This window comes from Myotis daubentonii, chromosome 19, assembly GCF_963259705.1.
Source record: "Myotis daubentonii chromosome 19, mMyoDau2.1, whole genome shotgun sequence".
In the NCBI taxonomy this organism is placed as follows: Eukaryota; Metazoa; Chordata; class Mammalia; order Chiroptera; family Vespertilionidae; genus Myotis; species Myotis daubentonii.
Genome location: NC_081858.1, coordinates 13,507,619 through 13,530,747, shown reverse-complemented (window position 1 = coordinate 13,530,747; position 23,129 = coordinate 13,507,619). Strand labels below are relative to the sequence as shown.

Genomic DNA, 23,129 nt, shown 5'->3' with positions numbered 1-23,129 from the left:
CTTTTAGGTAACTTAATTTATATTCTCTTTCCCTCTCTAGGTCTTATTGTATGGTCAAAGCTCCAGGTACCTGACAAATTTAAGATCTATATCCAGGCTGGAATCTAGCGGTCTCTTCAAAAATGAGTTCTTTGAGCTTCTCCTTAGGCAAGTCATCCAATTCCATGTCAAACTTGAATGGTGCTTCAGCAATGGGCTTTAAGAGAAAACAAAATATATAGTAGACAACAATTGTTATGGTTAGGAGTCTCTGAAACGTATACAAGACTGACATCTACTAAAGACCAAGAGCTATGGTAAGTATCTATGTACTTGTGCCCCACATGCTTCAAAGTGTAATTCCTGTGAGCACTTAATAAACGAACAGGGAGCAATTGAATTCATTACGAGTATCCATCTGAACTTATCCCAGAATAATTTTCAAATGTTTTAAGGCACTGAAAGTTAAGAATCACAGAAACTTGTAGGGGTGATGGTGATGGTATGTTTATACAATCAAAATCCAAAATATTCAAATAGATGCATTTGATTAAATACATTATAATATCTTTATATGAAGAAATATTATGGAGTGTTAAAAATGAAGCTACAGCCCTAGCCAGTTTGGCTCAGTGGATAGAGCATCGGCCTGAGGACTGAAAGGTCCCGGGTTCGATTCTGGTCAAGGGCACATGCCCAGGTTGTGGGTTCGATCCTCAGTAGGGGGCTTGCAAGAGGCAGCCGATCAATGATTCTCAAACATCATTGATGTTTCTATCTCTCTCTCCCTCTCCCTTCCTCTCTGAAATCAATTAAAATATATATAAAATGAAGCTGCAAGAAAGATTAGTACAGCAAACCCTCGATTTTTCAGACCTCGATATAATGAACTTTGGATTTACCGGGAAAAGTTTCCGGTCTGTATGTCATATGTGACAATTAATGCCCTGTTAATTTTAAAATGCTTTTAACCAATATTTGCTCATAATTAAATTAATAGGCTATTTTTTAATTAACTGTTATTTTTAACAAATTTTAGCAAATGGGCCATATGTTGGAAAAAAAAAACACTGCAAAAATATCACCCACGTAAATAAACATTACATATCTAAATCGGAGAGTCATCGGTCATAAACAATGCTCAGTGAATGACTAGCATGTGATCACACTGCATCTCACAGGGTAACTGGTTCTGCTGTCGAGTGGGGTGACTTTGCAGCAGTTTCAACGCCTGTCTGCCAATGTCCCACAGTGTGCTCAGCCAGGCCCCCGCTGTGGGCCTCTGTTTACTCTCAGTGACTGGTGAATGCACGCATTTACTAGACCGAGTCAGTATAAATTTAAAATTACTGTAATAGACATAGAAAACTTTTCTGTGAAATCAAACTTTTCATACATACTTAATTTTAATTACACAAATGTGTCTATATAAGTAAAAACAGGTAAACTATTTTGTCAATTTTTAACATATGCATTCGGAAAACCTACTTTATTACATAACGGACTATCGGTTTTAACTGACATACCCTCTCCCAAATTAATCCTTTATATCGAGGTTTTACTGTATCATGGGAAAATACCCACGTTTATGTTAAACAGAATGAACTCTATTTTATTTTTAAAATTTAGATACAGAAATGTAAGCTGGGTAGGAAATACTCCAAAGCTTTAATAATAATACTGTAAAAAGACTACAAAGTGATCTTTCTTGTATTTTTCCTGCAAATTTTCTTTTATCACTCTCTTTAACTAGACAGCAATTTCAGTATAGATGAAAACTATCTATGTAAAAAAAAACTCCATACATTATCAATGACAAAAACAAAACAAAATTAGTCAATTAATATTATTTATATTTTGATTTTTAAGTACCCCCAACTCACTATGTTATAGAACTAATCTAATGATGATACCAGCTGTCAGTCATTGGATGCCTAGTCATATATTCCTCCCACCAGACCTCACAGAAAGCAAGTATGGGCCCCAAAGTCTACACTAAAGCGTTGGCCTCTTGAAAGGGGGGAAAGAATGCGTGTCCATGAGAGAAGTCAACAAGCAGCTAGCCTGCCCTGAAGGACGGCTCTGTGTGAGACCACACTGGGTGTCCTACCTACGCCGCCCGAATCCTCCCAAACCCCTGCTGGGTATGGGTGGCAACCAGTTTGAGATGAGGACACAGGGGCTTTGGAAATCTCTAGCTCACAGGGGCACTGAGGGCTCCATAAGGTACGCTCCCTCACCTAGTTCCTTGTTGTTTACTATACTGGAGGTATCTTTGCAAGATGTCTTGTTTCTGGAGGAGGGGATAAAGGTAGAAGGGGAAGCTGCTTAATAAATACTTCTTGATTTCTTTCATTTATCAGCTTTTAGCTGTTATAGCTTTTCCTCTCCTCTTCTATTTTCCCCTTTAATTTTAATACACCCTCCTTGGCTCTCCCTCTTTCAAAAATAGGAGTGTGAAGGCTTGCTTTCTACACATATGAGCCTCAACTAGAAAGATCCCAACGTTGGTTCATATTGCATTTTTCTCTGCTATCTTTAGTTGGATCTCCAGAATGCTTGGAGACCTGCCAACACTGACCTGTGGACTCATCATCTCTTACCACAATAGGCTCTTGTGTTCCCATCTTCAGGGAGGTACACCATACTTGAAGTCACCAAGCTATAGGGGAACTGTCCAGGCTGACCTCCCTGCCCCCTTAATCTACATGACACCCATCCCCAAACAGGCAACCTCCTCTCTATCCTCAGGACAGGCACTTTGGTTCAGGTGTCTCTACCTGCCATAGACCATGACAATGGTCTCCACTGTTGGAACCCTTCCTTATCTGTGCTCCCCTTTATCCAACTATTTCCCAGCCTCACCCCTGCTAGAAGTTTTCTAAGATAAAAGGGTCGGAAGAAGGGTTTCAAGCTGTGCTGACAGAATTAGGCCTCCAGGTGGAGGAGGTAGGCATAGTGGGAGGACCAGGTACAGCACCAAGTATCTCTCAGAACAATCTACAAAGGCCATCTGGGCCCCTCCTGGTTGGGCCTGCTGCTGGGTCACATATATCCCTGCAGAAGCAGCAAGGAGCATGGGCTCTTACCTCATCACTTGGGTCATAATACTGCTCCAGATACGGGTGGGCTAGCGCCTGTTCTACTTCAATCCTCTTGTGAGGGTTGAAGGTCAACATTTTGTCCAGTAAATCCAGAGCTACAAAGAGAAAGTTTTGCAGTGGTGAGAACTAAAGGAATAATCACTGAAATACTTTCCATTTCCTGTTTAAGTAAAGGGACTCAAAAACAAACAGCTAAGCATCGCCTTGGGGAGAAGAGTCAGCACACGGGTGGCTATGTCGTCTCCGAGCTTCTTGAGACTGTGACCATCTGACACTTGCTGACCCAGACTTACAGGTGACGCTCAGCCAAAGGCTGAAAGTGGAAGACGACAATTCAAACCCAAGTCTGCCTGCCACACCTGGACTTTTCCTAAATCACTACTCTGCTTTGTAGATGTCAAAAGCAAGTTTTATGTATGTACTTCTCTTAAGTCAACTCCAAAGTGATTTCTGCAATGGTCATTTTATCTTTCAGCATACAGGATAGACCTCTAAGGTAATAGAAGAAAATGGTCACTTGTCCTCCTATGTGGTTTTAGTCCCCTTCTTCCAGGTCCTGGCCAAGGTTCATGTGTGAAGCAAAGGTGCCCGGTCTATTCTGCAGCCTGGCATCTTTCTCCAAGGCCCCAAACTAAAAGTATCCTCTCAATCTGACCATAGTTAGCAGCTGAACATTTCTTTCACGTTAACAGTAGGAAGCAAGTGTGGAATCAACAGGAATGAGATGGGGGAGAGGGGGTTGATGGACAGTTTATCCTGATGGACTCCTCCATACCTAGTATCCAGGGAACAGCTCAAATCACGAGGATAGCCAAAGGGCATGGCTAACTCCAGCTGGGACAAGGGTTAAGGGAAGTGTGACAGAACACTTCCTGGATTTAGTATCAGAAGTAGATGTCAATGAGAAATAATAAATGTCAGGAAATACATTATTGTTCTGATAAAGAGGTAGCAAGGGGGGCTTCTTTTCTGAAAGATCTAAAATTTAAAAAAAAATTTTGCCGAAACCGGTTTGGCTCAGTGGATGGAGCATCGGCCTGCGGACTGAAGAGTCCGGGGTTCGATTCCGGTCAAGGGCATGTACCTGGGTTGCGGGCATATCCCCAGTAGGAGATGTGCAGGAGGCAGCTGATCGATGTTTCTCTCTCATCGATGTTTCTAGCTCTCTGTCTCTCTCCCTTCCTCTCTGTAAAAAATCAATAAAATATATTAAAAACAATTTTTTTGAGAGAGAGGAAGGGAGAGACAGACATAGATATGAGATGTGAGAGATATACACTGATCAGCTGCCTCCCATACACATCCCCAACTGGGGATAGAACAAAAACCTTGGGTATGTGCCCTTACCGGGAATCAAACCCATCACCCCTTGGTGTACTGGACAGTGCTTCTACCAACTGAGCAACACCAGCTGGGCGGTAGGAGGCTTCTTTTAAAACTGTCTCTTTAATGACACTCAAACCAGCGGTTTTCAATTTAAGTGGCAGGTCCTTTCTTTAAATCCTAAGGGGAGCCGAAAAGCTATCCAAGCCTCTCCTAAGTCCTAGAGAATATAGTGACACTTAAACAAAAAACCCACAGTGGCATCTACTTAATGAAGCAGTGATAACTGATCAGGCATCAACCTCAGCCACATGCCATTAAGCTCTACGTGTAGAATGGTAGAGGAAGCTAATTTTACTCATTCATTTAATCCTTGAGAGCAACAGGCCAATGCACCTTCTGAAGTGACTGCTTATGTGCTAGGAAGTCAAACTCCAGAGGGCAGATGGAGGGCTGAAGAGGCACCTAACTGCCTGAGGTCACTATAAGGGCGTGCGCTTGTCAGTGTGTGCACATGCTCTTTGCATGCTCATCTAATGCCAACTAGTGACTCCCTAGTTGCATGTCACCCATCTTGATCTTCAAGACAATTAAGAGAAAATAAATGTGGTAAACCACAAGTTGGGCATAATGAGAAATTCCACATAGCACAGAATTTTCCTCATGTCCATAAGGGTAACTGTAAAAGGTTTTTAAAGCACATGTAATGACAGTGTGCCTCTATCAGTCATTCTAACACACGCGTTTACCTTAGGATATCAGGGAACAGTGACATTTTGCTCTACAGGTTAGGAGACTTTTCAGAGCAGAGGAGGCTCTTGGGAATCTAGACATGTTAGGCTCTGACTGAAGCAGTCTGGGCAGCAGAGCTGTCATTTCTGCAGCTGTGACATGGGGTCTCACGGGGCCTACATCTGGCTTGGTTTCGGAGGAGGCTCACTCTTAAGGTCAGGACAGTGCAGCATGATGGTCAAGAACTGAGGCACCTCCTGCTCACATCTGAGTCCCATGGAATACCAGACAGATGTATGTGCACATGACACAACCCTTGTCGAGTAAGTTTTAGAGTCTTACCTATAACACAGGTAATAAAATCTACCTTACCTACTCCCAACCACCCCTCCCTCAGAAGAGCTCACAGACATTTCCCCAAGAACTTGGCTGAGATTAGAAGTCATTTGTCCTTTTGCCCAATTAGACACCATTGGTGTCAGAAAAAGTCCAGGTCAGCCTAGCAACAGTCTCATTCTAAAGCAGTATTTCTAAATAGTTGAGGGGTGGGGTACGTTCCCACTTCAAGGCACCTGGTAGTTTAAGCATTTCTAAAACAGATCTCTTAGTTCCTTCAAGTTAAAAAAATTCTAGGCCCTTAATCTTTCCAGGTAACAATTTCAAAGGAAGGTAACTTTTTATTTTGCTACTTGAAAAATAACTGGATCTCTAGCATCCTTTTACTGCAAGTGATATTTGTTGCATTAATCACAACTACAGAAGGGGAAAAGGAGAGACATGGGGAGCAGCTGGCAGGTGCTGATCTCACAGTTAGAGTGCCCAGCCTCCCCCTCCCACACCACACAGCAATCCGCTGGCACCACTCAGATGGTATGAATCACGCTGCCTGTGCGTATGTTTCCTTGGATACAGGTCTTATTTCTCCTAAGAGACTGAAGTCCCTCCGGGGCTGACCATGATCTCCGACTCTCTCTGGTGCCCTCTCAGAACCCACACCTTCTCTTTAGTTTCAGTGGGTGCTTAGCAATATAACCCCACCCTTCTGGCCCCCACCCCAGGCCTAGACCCCATGGAGGGTCATCAGACTGGCTCTCCATCACATGGCTTTGGGTCCATCTCACCTACCCAGCAAAACTGATCCTGGATCAAGGCTGCAACCTGTCACTTCCATCCTCAACCTGAGTTTCTTAATGGGGACCAAGAAAATGACCTAGCTGTGCAAACTGTGCTACCATAACTTTCTGACCACAGAATCCCGCCCTTAAAAACTATTGAGGATCATCCTGGCCAGTGTCTAAGTGGTTAGAGCGTTGGCCCATGCACCGAAGGGTCATAGGTTTTATTACCTATCAAGGGCACATACCTGGGTTGCAGGTTGGATCTCCAGCCCTGGTCGGGGCGTGTGCAGGAGGCAACCAATAGATGTGTCTTTCTCACATGGATGTTTCTCTCTCTCTCTCCCCCTCCCTCCCTTCTACTCTCTCTCTAAAAAAATAAACAAATAAATGAAGTGAAAAAATATCCTCAGGTAAGAATTAAGAAAAACAAACAAACAAAACCCCCCAAAACTTTTGAGGATCAATTTCAAAAAGCAGCTAAGTCAGCTCATAATTCAAACAAGTGCTTTTCCTTGAGAAAACCAGGGCAATAATATGTGGCAGACATGTTCTATGTGTACTTCCCATTTTGCCACATAAAACATTAAAAAGACATATGAAGGGTGGGTTTTAATAAAGAGTATTGCCGAAACCGGTTTGGATCAGTGGATAGAGCGTCGGCCTATGGACTGAAGGGTCCTGGGTTCGATTCCGGTCAAGGGCATATACCTGGGTTGCGGGCACGTCCCCAGTGGGGGATGTGCAGGAGGCAGCTGATCGATGTTTCTCTCTCATCGATGTTTCTGGCTCTCTATCTCTCTCCCTTCCTCTCTCTAAAAAAATCAATAAAATATATTAAAAAATAAAATAAAATAAAGAGTATTTCTATTGCTTCAACAAGAACATTCTGGTTCTAGCTGGTTTGGCTCAATGGATAAAGCATTTGTCTGAGGACTCAAGGGTCCCAGGTTCGATTCCAGTCAAGAGCATGTACCTTGGTTACAGGCACATCCCCAGTAGGGGGTGTGCAGGAGGCAGCTGATTGATGTCTCTCTCTCATCGATGTTTCTGACTCTCTATCCTCCTCCCTTCCTCTCTGTAAAAAATCAATAAAATATATTTTAAAAAAAAGAACATTCTGACTGCAGTTGGCATTGGTTTTTAGCTGTGAGGGCATGGCATTGTCTTGTGTTGAGGTGCTGGCAGTTTTGCTCACCACTGCTTAAGAACCAAGAGTGCAGATGGCAACAGAGAGAAGGGTAAACAATGCCTTATAATATAAAAATAGTTTTATCCTCACAGATACCCTGGAAGGACTTTGGGACCTCAGAGGTGTAAGGACTATGCTATTGAGAACTCCTATGATACAAAATTGCAAGCTTTTTAAAAAAATCTCATGAAGGCCCCCCAACTGCTCTGGAAAATCCCTGGTCTGCCCCTTCTCTATTCTAAGAGTCTTCTCAACTCCTACCACTTGAAGCATAACCTTCCTATCAACTGGACCTCATTATCCTCAGCAGATCTCACTGAGGGTGCTACTGAGATGCCCAGGAGTGACATTCCTGGATGTCCCTCCACCCAAATTCACACATATCCTCATTGTGGAAAGAGGAGAGCCTCTCCCTAATTAAAGCCAAATCTCTGTGACACGTGGCCTGATCACAACCAGCTCTCCCTCATCTGAACCACTAAATTGTCTCCACTTTCCATTTCAAACTTCTCACACAAATGCTTTAACTGCTCTTATGAGGTCACCAATGACCCCTTCATTAGAAGCTTCTCTGCTGCATGGAGATTGCTGAACATGTCTTCTTTCTTATAATGCCATCGTCTGCTTCTGTAAAATACTGAGCTAGTTATTTTCTTTGTCCATTCTTTCTAGTTTTCAAGCGTTCCTATTTCATTTATTCCATTGCCCACTGAAGGTTCATGTTATCCAGCTTCTTATACATCTCATTCTTCTATCCTCTGAACCTCTTGCATGATTTCAAATGCCATGTGTAAAATAACTCCCAGACCTATCTTTAGCCTAGAACTCTCACCCAAGCTTCAGATGAATAAATATAACTCTCTGTCGGTAATAAAAAAGGATACAGCTTATGGTCACATTTACAACATATATATATATATATATATATATATATATATATATATATATATATATATATATATACAATAACAAAGTCTAGAAGCTTTTCAAACAGTAGGTTATCTGAGAAATGGAGAGACTCATTACATAATCTACATTTTTTAAATTAAAAAAATAAAAGTGGGTAAGAACAGAATTCCTCAACTTTTTTTAAAAAAATGTATTTTATTGATTTTTTACAGAGAGGAAGGAGAGGGATAGAGAACTAAAAACATCGATGAGAGAGAAACATCAATCAGCTGCCTCCTGCACACCCCCTACCGGGGATGTGCCCGCAACCAAGGTACATGCCCTTGACTGGACTTGAACCTGGGACCCTTCAGTTCGCAGGCCGACGCTCTATCCACTGAGCCAAACCGGTTAGGGCTCCTCAACTTTTTTTTTCATGCAGAATTCCTCATCTTTTTTTGTCTGTTGGTTTTGCTTACCAGTGTCGACTCCCTCTAACCACACGAGCTGCTCTTGCCATGGGGGAGCGCCCAGGCTTGCCCACCCACCCTAGCTGTGCTGTGACCTGGGTGGGTTCCCTTGGCCACAATGACTAGTCTGGGGTGGATCCAAAGAGACAATGAGTGCCAGCCCTAAGCTGAAACTATCAGGAGACCTGTCAGTGTGTGCCTGGAGCTGCTAGTGGCTATCTTGTCACCAAAACAAAGAGACTAAAAATAAAGATAGCACAAGAGGAAGGCCATGCTGGAAGAAATAAAGCCCAGGTTCCAGTCAAAGTGACTGTCTGGGAACCTCAACACTACTGGGCTTATCTTTTATGAGAGCCAGTGAAGTCCTTCATCAGGCTGCAGTCAGTTGACAGGTTCTGTGGAAGTGAGAAGGCCTCCAATAGCTGACCCTCTAATCTGTGTGAATGACTTACCCAAGATCTTTCAACTCTGGCACCCACAGCCCCATCATTCAAAGGTAACCACTGCTAATGTTTTTTTCTTTTTAAGATATAGGGAACACGGTAGGTAACTGGGGCAGATGATATAGGACCCTGGGCCTTAGGTTTAGTATTGTGTGATGGAAAGCCATTTAATGGTTTCTATAAGTAATATAATTCCATCTGGATTCTAAATATACATAAATCATATGGAGACAAGAGTAGAAGCCATAGGACCAGTTAGGAAGCTATCCTAGTAATCCAAGCAAGAAATGAAAGATGCTTGATAAGGTAGAGGTAGGTCTGATGAGACATGATTAGATGCTGGTTATAATTTGAAGATGGAGCTAACAGCATTTGCTGATGGACTAAAAAAGAACTCAAATTTTGTTTCTTTTAAAAATATATATATATTTATTGATTTCAGAGAGGAAGGGAAGGAAGAGAGAGAAGCATCAATGATGAGAGAGAATCAATGATTGGCTGCCTCCTGTACACCCCACGCTGGGGATTGAGCCCAAAACCCGGGCATGTGCCCTTGACTGGAATCAAACCTGGGACCCTTCAGTCCGCAGGCAGACGCTGTATCCACTGAGCCAAACCGGCTAGGGCAAGTTTTGTTTCTTTATGTGTGTTTTGCAGAGTAATTGCAGACCCCTGGTTTCATTTACTAGTACTATGGCACAAAATACCACAGAAAGAGCAGATTTAGGGGAAAAATAAAGAGTATCATTTGCCATATTAAGTTTGTGATGCCTATTCAACATGCTACTTGAGGTATATAAGTCTGGAGTTCAGAGGAGAGGTAGGGCAGGAGATGCGAATATGGGAGTCACTAATTTATAGTTATTTAAAGTCAAGTGATTGCAATTGACCACCTAGGAAGCAGGAGACAGAAGCAAACAGAAGAGGCTGGAGAACAGTCTGGCTTACTCCAGCAGTTACAGAATGGGAAGAGAAGTGCCTATATATGGAGGTTGAGACGGTGTATCCAATGATTTCCTGAAAGCCAAATAAAGAAAATGTCTCAGCCCAGCTGGAGTGGGTAAATTGGTTGAGCATTGAGCATTGTCTTGTGCACCGAAAGGTTGCCAGTTGCATTCCCTGGACAGGGCACATACCTGCGCTGTGGGTTCGATCCCCAGTAGGGGTGCATATGGAAGGCAACTGATCTCACATTGATGTTTCTCTCTCCCTTCCTTTCTCTCACCACTGCTAATGTTTTGATATATTTTGTAGAATTTTTGTATGCATTTCCTTGCACATAAATGAGATCATACTATATGTAATAAATGCTATATTATTTCCCTAGTATATATTGCTAATTATATTTTCCCATGCTGTAAACGTTTTACAAAAAAGACCCCCACAAAAGCTTTTAATGACTTTCAATATTCCTTTAAGCAGATGTATCATAAGTTACTCAACCATTCAATAAACATTTGGCATTTAGTTTGTTTCTACTGCCTAACAGGTGTCTTAAATTCAACATGGCCCAAACTAGATTCTCACATGCTAACCGCCAAACAGTTGCTCCTAATCTCAAAATTTCTTAATTACAATTCTGTAAATTTCTTAATTGTGTAATCTTTATAGATTATGTTCTTTTTCTTTGCTCATTTATTTATCTACTGATTTCTCTCTGCATTTTACACACTAATATTAATGATGAGCCTAACATTAAAAACTAATAATTTACTTAACCTTCCTAAATTACCCTGTGAGGGGGGAAATGCAATTTTCCCTAATTTGAGATGAAGAAATTGTGAAATAGAGGTTAAATAACTTGCCCAAAGTGAAAGACCTGAGGTGGTGGAGCTTGTTTGAACTCAGGAGCCTGACTCCAGAGCACACAGTTTAACTACTATGCTGTGCTGCCTTCAAAATGACAGAACAGGGCTCCTTTAAAGCGTATTCAGTTTAGAACATTTTATTCCTATTGTCCGCACCTGTTCCATCTAATCTATTTTAAGTTTTAAAACTTTCATGTGATCAAATCTACTATTTTTCCTTTATGTTTGCTTTTTTTTTTAGGAAGATAGTCATTCTCCATGCAGAGATCAGAAAAAAATATTGACTACTCTAAATACTTGTTAGTTTCAAATGGTATGACTTTTAGAAAAAAGTATTTAATCATTAATTTTTTTGGATTTATTTTGATGTGTGAGTAATAATTTAAACTGATTTTCTTCCAAGTAGCTATTCAGCTAGCCCAGTACCATCTGCTGAATAATAATTATTTCTTCCCCTCAAGATTTGAGAGAATCTGAAGCTCAATTCCTTTGAAGAAAAATCTGTATTACTGCTGGTTCAAGGGATTCAGCCATCAGAAATTTCTAACAAACATGTGAAAAAATATTCATTCTCACTCTTAATTAAAGAAAAAACAAATGAAAATGCCACTTCTCCCCCATTTGGTTGGCAGACCCAAAAGTTCAATACCCAGCCAGAATTGCTGGAACAAGAGACATGTGACAGAATTGCCAAATTGTCCTCCAGGGAGAATCAACCAATTTACACCCCACCAGCTGTCTCTGAGAACACGTTTCCCCACAGCCGTGACCACACAGTGGGCTAGCAAACTTATTGATGCTTATTACTGTGATGAGTGGGGGGAAATGGAATTAATGACTTTTCTTTCTTTTTATTTTGCCAGACTAGATTTTTTTTTAAATCCAAGTAAACGTTGTTTATAATATAAGAACACAAACACTGAAAGTAAAATCATGAGAATAAAATATGCCAAGCAAATACAAACTAGAAGAAAGATGGTGTGTCCATAGTAATTCAAACTAAATAGTGAAGAAAACATTAACTAGACAGAAAAAGGGTTAATTACTACACAGTGATAGTTTCAAATCATGGGAAAGACACAAGACTTCTAAATGTGTATACATGCACAGCTTTAACATCTAAATACCATCTAGGGCAGTGGTTCTCAATCTTCTGGCCCTTTAAATACAGTTCCTCATGTTGTGACCCAACCATAAAATTATTTTCGTCACTACTTCATAACTGTAATGTTGCTACTGTTATGAATCGTCATGTAAATATCTGATATGCAGGATGGTCTTAGGCGACCCCTGTGAAAGGGTCGTTCGACTGCCAAAGGGGTCGTGACCCACAGGTTGAGAACCGCTGGTCTAGGGCAACCACTAAAAGAATAAACACATAAGACAATTTTCAAACAAGTAAAGGGAAAAATGAAAGAATGTATAAAAAAAGTACTTCCATCTAATGATGGATACATGTCATTATACATTTGACCAAATCCATGGAATGTACAACACTGAGAGTAGTAAAACATAATGTAAACCATGGACTTTGTATGCTTAAGATGTGTCAGTGTAGGTTCACCAATTGTAATAAATGTACTGTCCTGGTAGGGGATGTGGATAATAGGGACTTGGGGGAAAGGTATGTGGAAAATCTCTCTCTCTCTCCCTCAATTTTGCTGTGAACTTTAAACAGCTCTAAAAAAAGATAAACGTTTAATCTAAAACAATAAATCAGAGATAAAAGACAAAAAAATAGCAAATATACCTAAATAATGAGTGTAAAAAAACAAAACCCACAAGAATAGCAGGAGAAAAATAGCACTAAAATCAATCCAAAAGATGGCAAGAAAGGAGAAATGAATGAGAAATAGAAAAATAGAAAGTACAAAATACAATTTATTTAGAAATAAATGTAAATACTTAGTAAACACAGTAAATACAAAGCCTGAAGGAACTGCTAGAAGATACTGATAAATCCATCATCAGGTAGGAGATTTTGACATACTTGTCTAAGCTATTGATATATCCAGCAGACAAAATTATTAGAAAGGCTTGAAAAACACAATTAAAGGTTGATTTAGCCCTAGCTGGTTTGGCTCAGTGGATAGAGCATTGGCACTTGTATGTAAGGGTTCCAGGTTCAATTCCAGGTTCAATTCCGGTCAAGGGCACATACCTTGGTTGCAGGTTCCCCCAGTCCTGTCGGGGTGCATGCAGGAGGCAACCAATTGATGTGTGTCTCACATTGATGTCTCTGTCTCTCACTCTCCCTTCCAAGCTCTAAAACAATGAAAAAATATCCTTGAGTAAGGATTAACAACAAAACAAAAAAATAAAGAAAAAGACTGAGCTAATGAACACACATAGAATAGTGCATCCCCTGAATGGAGAATATACTCTTTTCAGACACCCATGGAATATTTACAAAAAACTGATTAGCTGCTAGGCTGTAAAGCAAGTCTCAAGAAATAGTAGTTTTGTATGATCACTTTTTCTGACAATTATGCAAAAGGAAATTAGTAACAAAAATGGAACCAGTAAAAAAGCACATGTTTGGAAAATGAAAACACATTTCTAAACAATTCATGGATCAAATAAAAATAACAATGAAAATAAAAATTTAGAAATGATGGAGAACAAAAAAATACTACATATCCAAACTTGTGGGATGCAGCTAACATAGTTAGAATGAAAGTTCTGGTTTTGAATTAGCTATGTCTCCAACTTAAGAAATGAGAAAATAGCCGAAACCTTTTGGCTCAGTGGATAGAGCGTCGACCTGCAGACTGAAAGGTCCCAGGTTCGATTCCGGTCAAGGGCATGTACCTGGGTTGCGGGCACATCCCCAGTAGGAGATGTGCAGGAGGCAGCTGATCGATGTTTCTCTCTCATCGATGTTTCTAACTCTCTATCCCTCTCCTTTCCTCTCTGTAAAAAATCAATAAAATATATTAAAAAAAAAAAGAAATGAGAAAATAATAGAAAACACACACACACACACACACACACACACACACACACACACACACGAAGGAAAAGCATGATTTCCAGGGTGACCCTGTACTAGGGAATTGACATCTGATGGGTATCTTAAAGTCACCTATTTCCTCTCCTAGAGTAGGTTTTGGGAGTCCCACACCAAGGCACTAAGGGTTGTACGGCTCTTGCGGGTTGCAGAGTGGACATCAGAAGTATTGACCCTGCAGTGGGTGGATTTAAGGGCTTAAAAAGCAAGGTGCCTGGTGCACTCCCAGGTCTTTTTGACCCTGGCAGGTAAAGCAGTTACAGGTGTGACAGCTGCATAAGCTGGCTGATCCTCTGGCCCAGGAGTATCTAATGTACCCTCTGCAAATTGGGCCAAAGCAAGAAAAGAACAGCATTTCTTGAGTCTCTTTACCTTCTGCGTTTTTCTTTTCCTTTTCTTTAAGTTCCGTCTCAAGACAGGCAAGAAGAATAAGGAGAAAGTCACCAACCAAAGTGGGTGAGTGTGCACATGAAGCAGAGCACCTCTTTGGGGGCCCAGGGTCAATGATGACCCATTTGAACTCTGTGGAGACCATTTGTCAGGGAAAGGGAATTCCCCACAAAACAAAAAGAACATGGGAACTCAGGTCCCCAGGCCAAGAGCTCTGCAGTTTCTATGGACCAGAGAGAGACAATTATTCTCGCAGAGGCAGACCCAGCAGGAACCAAAGGTACCCGTCTCCTCCATCTGCAGGGGAATAGTACCCACTCTTGCGCTCATTCTGTAACAAGCCTCTGCAGAATTCATTGAAGTATTTTAAAACCAGTGGAGAAAAATCAGTCCATATGTTTAGACTAACCATGCATGCAAACCAAGAAATAAATATAAAGGAGGAGGAAGTAGAGAACAAAACAACAAAATTAAGCTTTGAGTGTCTAATAAACTTGACATTTTAAATAGTCACCTTGAAATTTCTATGTGCTGATGACAATGATAATAATTGAATGCATAAGAGATAAATCTATTAAAAATAGTAACTAAAGCTGTTGAGAGCTTTAAAATTCAGATTTTTGGCCGAAACCGGTTTGGCTCAGTGGATAGAGTGTCGGCCTGTGGACTGAAAGGTCCCAGGTTCGATTCCGGTCAAGAGCATGTACCTGGGTTGCGGGCACATCCCCAGTAGGAGATGTGCAGAGGGCAGCTGATCGATGTTTCTCTCTCATCGATGTTTCTCTCTATCTCTCTCCCTTCCTCTCTGTAAAAAATCAATAAAATGTATTTAAAAAAAAATAAAATTCAGATTTTTGTTTTTAATTCAAGGTTTGTGGCCCCTCCTCACTGCAGCCCTGCATCTGGTGAGGCTATGGAGGGACCTAGCTGGGAAGCCCACCAAACCCCCTGCTGGGGCCTGGGCACAGGTATCAGGATCCCTAGGGGCAGGCCCTTTTGGTTTTAGGGAGCTCTTCTCTAAGAGAGTCCCCCTATTTGTGAGGCCCAGAAGCAGTCACATAGAGCTCCCTTTTCCAGTCCAGGGCCAGAAGGAAATATAAAGTCCTTTTCTTTTGTTAGAGGTTTCATTTACATAACATAAAATTTGCCATTTTAAAGCATACATTTCATTGGCATTCAGTGCAATCACAATGTTGTGCAATTACCTGATATATCAAGTTCCAAACTGTGTTGTTGTTTTTTAAAAATTATTTTATTATTTATCTATTTGTTTTTCAACTTTTTTTTTAATCCTCACCCGAGGGTATTTTCCATTGATTTTTAGAGAGTGGAAGAGAGAGGGAAAGACAGAGAGAAATATCGGTATGAGAGAAACATCGATTGGTTGCACTTGCCCTGGAGCCTGCAACTAAGGTAAGTGGCCTTAACCGGAATTGAACCCGGGACCCTTCAGTCTGCAGTTGACGCTCTATCCACTGAGCCGAATCGGCTAGGGCCCAAACTGTGTTTTATCATCCCCAAAAGAACACCCTGTGCCCAGTCAACAGCCACTCCCACTCTCCCCGCCCCCCAGTCCCTGGCAACCACCATTCTGCATCCTATTTCTATGGATTGACCTATTTTGGATATTTCGTATAAACTGAATCATGTAATATGTGATCTTTCATGCTTGGCTTCTTTCACATAACACGTTTTCAAGGTTAATCCACGCTATCACATGTATCAGTACTTCATTCTTTTTTTATGCCTGAGTAGTACTATATTGTAGGTGTATACTACATTTTGTTTATCCATTCATCCTTTGATGGGTCAAAGGTGCTTTGGGGAGGTGCCCTGTGCTCATATTCTTTAAGTGGCTAGGAGATTATGAACATAATTCTGTGCCAGCTATATAATAACAACCATCCAATCAGAAATCCTGGTTCAGAATACTTTAGAACTCTAGCTTTTTTAAAAAAGTTATTTATTGTTGAAAGGATTACATATGTCTGTCTCCTTTTTCCCCCATTGATCTCTCTCAGCCCGCTCCCGCCCCGCAGCATAGAATTCTAGCTTTTTAAGTTTAGAAAAGGACTGTTGAATGGATGGATGGAAAGATGGGTGGGTAAATGGCTCAGAAGATAAAAAAGTTGAGTGGTTACATTTATTAAAGTGAAGAGTACTAAACTTAAAAGACTCCAGCTCCATGTGTGCCACAGAATAGCTCCCTTGCATATAATCACTTCACCTCTGTGTGCCTTCATCTTCTCACATGGAAAGCTAGGCTCTTAGACCAGATGGTTTCTTGTGATCCCAGGAGACCCCCCCTCTGCAATAACCTCCTGGGATAGAGGGAATCCTGGCTGGCTGGGCTGAAGTATAGGTAGGTTACACAGAGGCAGAAAAATAGACCAGCTGATTTCGAGACAGATTCGTCTGACCTGGGTATTCTATCATTGCTTCCCAATTTGAGTTGGGTTCATCAAAGGCTTTCTTTTTGACCTCATAGAGCCCCTTATCTTCCCATACCTAATTCCTACTACACCCCAGTCCTGCCTCATTGTCATACAATGTCCTTTAGATATTCTGCTCCAGTTGTCCCTATTAAAAGCTTTATTTTCCCAAATTTATGACTTTCTTTCTCTGGTAAAGCAATTGGACTCCCAAGGCCAGACTCGAGCTGGGAAGCTGAGAGGCTGACTTTCTTCACAGCCCAAGTTCTCCACAGGCCAGCACAGGTGCCTGAGCTGACTGTTAGTGGAGGCCATTTCCCCACCCAATTACCACCAACTTGTGGGTTATTTTCTCCACAAACATGTGTGCAGCAAGTTGTCATAGAAATTAAAGCGATTTGTTGGCACTGGGATCCAGAAAATAAAGCATGAGCCAAGCTTAAAAATACTAGAGCAGCCGTGGGCAAACTAGGGCCCGCGGAATGGATCCGGCCCATTTGAAATGAATAAAACAACAACAAAAAAGACCGTACCCTTTTATGTAATGATGTTTACTTTGAATTTATATTAGTTCACACAAACACTCCATCCATGCTTTTGTTCCGGCCCTCCGGTCCAGTTTAAGAACCCATTGTGGCCCTTGAGTCAAAAAGTTTGCCCACCCCTGTACTAGAGGTAAGGGAGGGATAGGGCTATCAAGAGACATATAAAAGATTTTTTTCATGAAAGGTTGAGGAGGAAGCTTCTTGCATTATGGAGAAGCATCTCCATGATGGCGATGGTGCTGGAGAGAGAGGACAAGGCCTCTAGATACTGGACTTGACCTCACCGAGGCTGGCATTCATTGTCTGGTATGGGCACAAGAAACTCTTGAGGTTCTCTATCCACTATTTCCTCCCCACTAATGAAGACTAACAAAAATTTAGTTAGGCCATGTAATCTGACCCATTAGTATGCATCTTCCCTATATCAGAGGGCGGTTACGTTGGGCCATGAGTTGGCCTCATAGAACACCGTGATAGTAACAAGCTCGGGGTGGCAATTGCTTTGACTTCAAATAATTTTTTTTTCTTTTTGTGCCTAAGCTAGTCCTGAAAGACTGACCCTATTTCTGGAGAGCCTAGCCTAGTCCCAAAGGGCCCAGCCCAGGCTGCAGGGTGGAGCCTAGCCCCAAAGAGCCCAGCCTAGCTCCAAAGAGAAGAGCCGAACCTAGTCCTGAATAGCCAAACTCAGTCTCGAAGGGCAGAGCCTAGCCCTCAACAGCTGAAGCCAGTTCAGAAGGGCAGAGTGTAGCCCAGAAGAGCAGAGTCCAGACCCAAAGGGCAGAGCCTAGCCTGGAAAGGTGGAGTTTAGCCCATAAGAGCCCAGCCAAGGCCTAAGAGCCGAATCTAGTCCGAAAGGGTGGAGCCTAGCACTCCCCTCAACCCCCCGAATTAATGACTTTTAATGTTCATATCTCATATAATAAAAATGAGTACCTTCCATTTCCCTATATTTATGAGACAATTACATTTCCTTTTTGTGAACTATCATTAACTAGACTTAAAAGTGCTTATGTTGCCGAAACCGGTTTGGCTCAGTGGATAGAGCGTCGGCCTGCGGACTGAAAGGTCCCAGGTTCGATTCCGGTCAAGGGCATGTACCTGGGTTGCGGGCATATCCCCAGTGGGAGATGTGCAGGAGGCGGCTGATCGATGTTTCTCTCTCATCGATGTTTCTAACTCTCTCTCTCCCTTTCTCTCTGTAAAAAATCAATTAAAAAAAAAAAAAAAGTGCTTATGTTTCAGCTGGAAAAGTTTTAATTTCTTGAGTTCCTGGAGAGCTTCCATTCATTTCTTTATGTCATTTTCATATAAATCTAGGCTCTTAATCTGTCTTACTGCTGTTTTATGTCCAAGGTCTTAGAACCCTTGATGGCACAGATAGACACTTAGATCTATTTATTAGATAAACAAGTGTATGTATGTTACAGTAAAAAAACTAGAAACAATCTGTAGGCAGATTAAATATGGCCACAAATTATTTATAGCTCCTCCCATCTATAGGTAGATTAATTTCCCCACCCCTTGAATCTGTGGTAACCTTGTGATTTGCTCTGACCATTACACTGTGCAGAAGTGTCTGCTGTTCTGAGACCTGACCTTGAGAGACCTTGCAGCTTCTGCTCTGGCTCCTTTAGAATATTTCCACCATCATGAAGAGCCCAGTCTGGTCTACTATAGGATGAGAGGCAAACCAAATGCAAGATGTTATAAGGCCACCTTAGACTATGCAAGTTGAGGTGAATAGAGCAGACCCATCCACCTGTGTACACCCAGCCTAATGGTCTCATAAACATATATGTGGTGGTTGTCTTAAGGCCCCAAGTTGTGGTGTGGTGTTTGTTATGCAGCAATAGATACTGATGTAAACTTCAATGTTCAATATGTGACTAGCTAAAGACATTATGGGTCATCCCTACCAGGGAACATTCTGTAGTTATAACTTCAGATCTGGAAAGATGTCCAAGATACATAAATTAAAAAGTTTCAGTCTTGAGATCTCAAAATTTAGACCTACAAATGCCAGTGGTATAGACATTCGCACAACCCTATTACTACTATAATACAGGTACTATTACTAACCCTATTTTATAAATGGGAAAACTGAGTCCCAGAGAGGTTAAGTAGTTGTGCAAAGTTCAGATAGCTAGTTAAGTTGCTGAGCTATGGACTGAACCTAAAGGCTGCAAAGCCTGTGCTCTTAACACATGATGCTGTACTGTTGACTCTAGCACTGCCAACTCCATATCTCCACTTTATTCTATTTATAGTCTTTCCCTGCTTCATTGTATTAATCCAAAACCTGCATTTCAACATTAATTTTCTGAATTTTAGTGGTGTCAATTATTATCTGAGCAGACCAATCTCAGAAGTTTATAACCTTAACATAAGGAAAATCAGCTAAAATTTAAAAAAAAGGGCCTTCCACATATTCTTATATGTGACATGTCTATAGGAAAGAGTAAGAAAACAAACAGGAGCGAAGCCTGAGAGCAATAAACAGGCATTATCCAATAGGCTAACTTTACAGGCTAGTGACCTAATGATTTAACAAATAAAACAAACACAAAAACAAGAAGCTAACCCTAAGAAAAATAATCAACAAAATAATATTTACCTTTGGAATCAGCATTTGGGAACAGCCTGTTCCATGGCACCTTATTTTTGTGTGGGAGAGAAAGCAAATAGTTTCTAGCTTTTAGGTTGATTATGCAGTTCAGGTCTTCCTGTGATGGGGATCCAAGAATACCTATTAGATAAAATAAATACCTGTTAATTATCAAGACCAAAGTAAACTGACCACACACCATCAGCTGTAGGGCAGAATGGACTTTGATAATTAATGTCTTCTCACACCACCTTGCCAATACTTACCTTTCTTATTAACAAGTTTTTTTTACAAGGGTCTTATCATTTTGAATGAAGGACCATTAAAAACTCATGTCTGTCATAGGTGAGAGAGCTGTTAAAACTCTTAATTTAATGAAATGACTCTATAAACTGATGAAATAAATAAATCTAGTCCCCAATGAGCGCTTACCCAGAATGTGGTTCAGCTGGTCAAGGTAATGCTTCCCTGGGAAGATGGGCCTGTTGGAGAGCATCTCTGCCAGAATGCAGCCTACAGACCAAATATCAATGGACTTGGTATAGCCCTGCAATAGGAAGGGAGAAAAGATGGAAAATGATATCTGGCATTACAAGACTAAATGAAAAAGATAGAGAAACCAATAATAATTTTGTTTTCTTAAAGGATGTTGAACAACCAAGACTACTTAATCTTATTGATCTTCAAAGTTGATTATGTTATTATGAAATAAGAATTTCCAAAGTATACTTCATTCTTTTCAAATAATTTGAGAGAAAAAAATCAGCATCCTTAGAAATTGAAGCTAGAAACAAGAAAAAGCAATTGCACCTATTAGTTTAGAACATTTGTAGCCTATTAACTCATTTTGAAAACTTAGAAACTAACTCAAAACGGGCACTGTTACACTTATAGAATATTTTTATCCATTTTGCAAATCATTTTTTAAAAAGTCAAGCTGAAGCCCGGCCAGTGCGGCTCAGTGGTTGAGCATCACCATGAACCAGGCGTTCAACGGTTCAATTACTAGTCAGGGCACATGCCCAGGTTATGGGCTCAATCCCCAATAGGGGGCATGCAGGAGACAGCCAATCAATGATTCTCTCATCATTGGTGTTTCTATCTCTCTCCCCCTCTCCCTTCCTTTCTCTGAAATCAATAAAAAAAAAAACAAAAAACCAACCCCAAAACACCCCCCATGAATCTCAATCTCCACAGAAGCTCTCAATGCTTTCCAACTGTTTCCTAAGCCTAACAAAGATATCATACTTTGCTTTTTCTTGCTTTTATATATTTATTCAATCAATTATTTTTTCTGACCAAGATTCAGACTTGTAAGAAGAGTTTGGCTGTTTACTGGATGCACTCTTCCACAGCCACTTGGAGATCAGAGGAACACATGTCATTTGGAAACAGGATTATATCATTTTAAAGAATCCATAGCAGTTCTTATCCTTTCCACACCTATGTTTTCTCCAAATTATATTGTAATTTTGCTGAAGAGTCATTCTTTTTTATCAGCTAAATCTGATAACCTCTAACACCAACCCAGCCTACACTCAGCAGTGGCAGCAGCAGGTGTAAAAGCTGTCACAGCCCTAGCCCGTTTGGTACAATGGATAGAGCATCGGCCTGTGGATTGAAGGGCTCTGGGTTCGATTCCAGTCAAGGGCACATACCTTGATTGCAGGCTCCTCCCGGCCTGGGCCCTGGTCGGGGCTCACGCAGGAGGCAACCAATCAATGTGTTTCTCTCACATCGATGTTTCTGTCTTTCCCTCTCTCTTCCACTCTCCCTAAAAATCAATGAAAAAAATCCTCAGGTGAGGATTAACAACAACAACAAAAAAGCTGCCACGGGTGGAACATCAGTAGAGCTGAGCAAAGACAAAGACCAATTATTGTAACAGTGACCAGAGAGGCACACTCTCCAACTCTTACACGTCAGCACTACTCCAGCTGAGGCCAAAATCCAGGGCCCAGAGTTCAATGCTAAACAGAAGATTATGACAGCACCTTGGTTCTGCCCAAACAGGCCAAGACTGAACCCAAGTGGAAACAGGTTTACTGAGAGGGAGGCTTATTTTCTTTATATGCAAACTTGCTCCTTACCTTGGAATTCAACATAATTTCTGGAGCCCTGTACCAACGTGTGGCTACATACTCTGTCAGGAACCCTGTGTGATCATGGTCTGGATCTGCAACGCGGGCCAAGCCAAAATCACAGATCTAAGAGAGAGAGAAAAAAATGGACACCTTAGAGATTCTAACCAATTTAATATTAAAATATCATAAAATAAAAAAAGATAATAGCAATAATATCAGTAATAAGTAGTTACTACTATTACTATGTGGCAGGTACTTTGCTGGGAATTCTACATACTCATTCTTATTTTATTCTCAAAACCTGAAGGCAGTGATGACAACCCACGTTAGAGACAAGGAACAGGCTGAAGGAGTCTGTAATAGGACACATTTTAAGAAACATCCCACCTTTCATTATCTGCTTACCTCACAACAATCTCATTTAGGTTGTTTGACAAAAACTGTCCTGAGGAAAAATAAAGTCACCAAAAACCACCCAGGATCCTTTCTAGGTCCCCCACCTGCTGGCACTCCCAGGATCATCATTGCTAAAATCAGCTCCTCAACCTGCACTTCTACTTCTCAGACTTCACTTCCTGCTATTCTTCCACCTATTCCGTAAATGTAGGCATTTCCAAAGATTCTTTCCACTTTCCTCGCAGACAGATTCACTCCCAAAGCTTTAAAGAGGCTTCATATACTGAAGTCAAATCATTTTCCCCTTAATATCCAGCTTCTCATTTCTCCTGACTCACAAAAAGTACTGCTGGTCCTCCATCACCTGGCTATTTCATATTCCAGACGCCAATGTACATAAAATATAACTGTAATATACTTAGTCCAATACAACTGCATAATAAATAACCCAAGAAAGAGAGAAGCGTGTTAACAACGACAGGTCAAAGTATAGAAGGCAGCCTGGAAGACAGAAACTAATTTGGAGGGTTGATGCTTTAATTCAGCTAAGAAGTGATAAGGGCCTGCACTCAGGCAATAAAATGGAGACAAGGGGAAGAGACAAAAAAAAAAA

General features: G+C 41.1%; 1 protein-coding gene across 1 annotated transcript in view; it reads right to left on the bottom strand.

The window, feature by feature from the left end:
• The window catches only part of MAPK1 (mitogen-activated protein kinase 1), a 79,795-nt gene that overhangs the window by 4,049 nt on the left and 52,617 nt on the right, over positions 1–23,129 (bottom strand). The window contains exons 4-8 of the mRNA XM_059677183.1: positions 22,127–22,243; positions 20,469–20,583; positions 20,046–20,177; positions 3,069–3,178; positions 71–196 (exon numbers count right to left, since the gene is read on the bottom strand). Coding sequence (XP_059533166.1) covers positions 80–196; positions 3,069–3,178; positions 20,046–20,177; positions 20,469–20,583; positions 22,127–22,243 — 591 coding nt within the window. The 3' untranslated portion in view covers positions 71–79. The remainder of the gene's footprint in view (positions 1–70; positions 197–3,068; positions 3,179–20,045; positions 20,178–20,468; positions 20,584–22,126; positions 22,244–23,129) is intronic.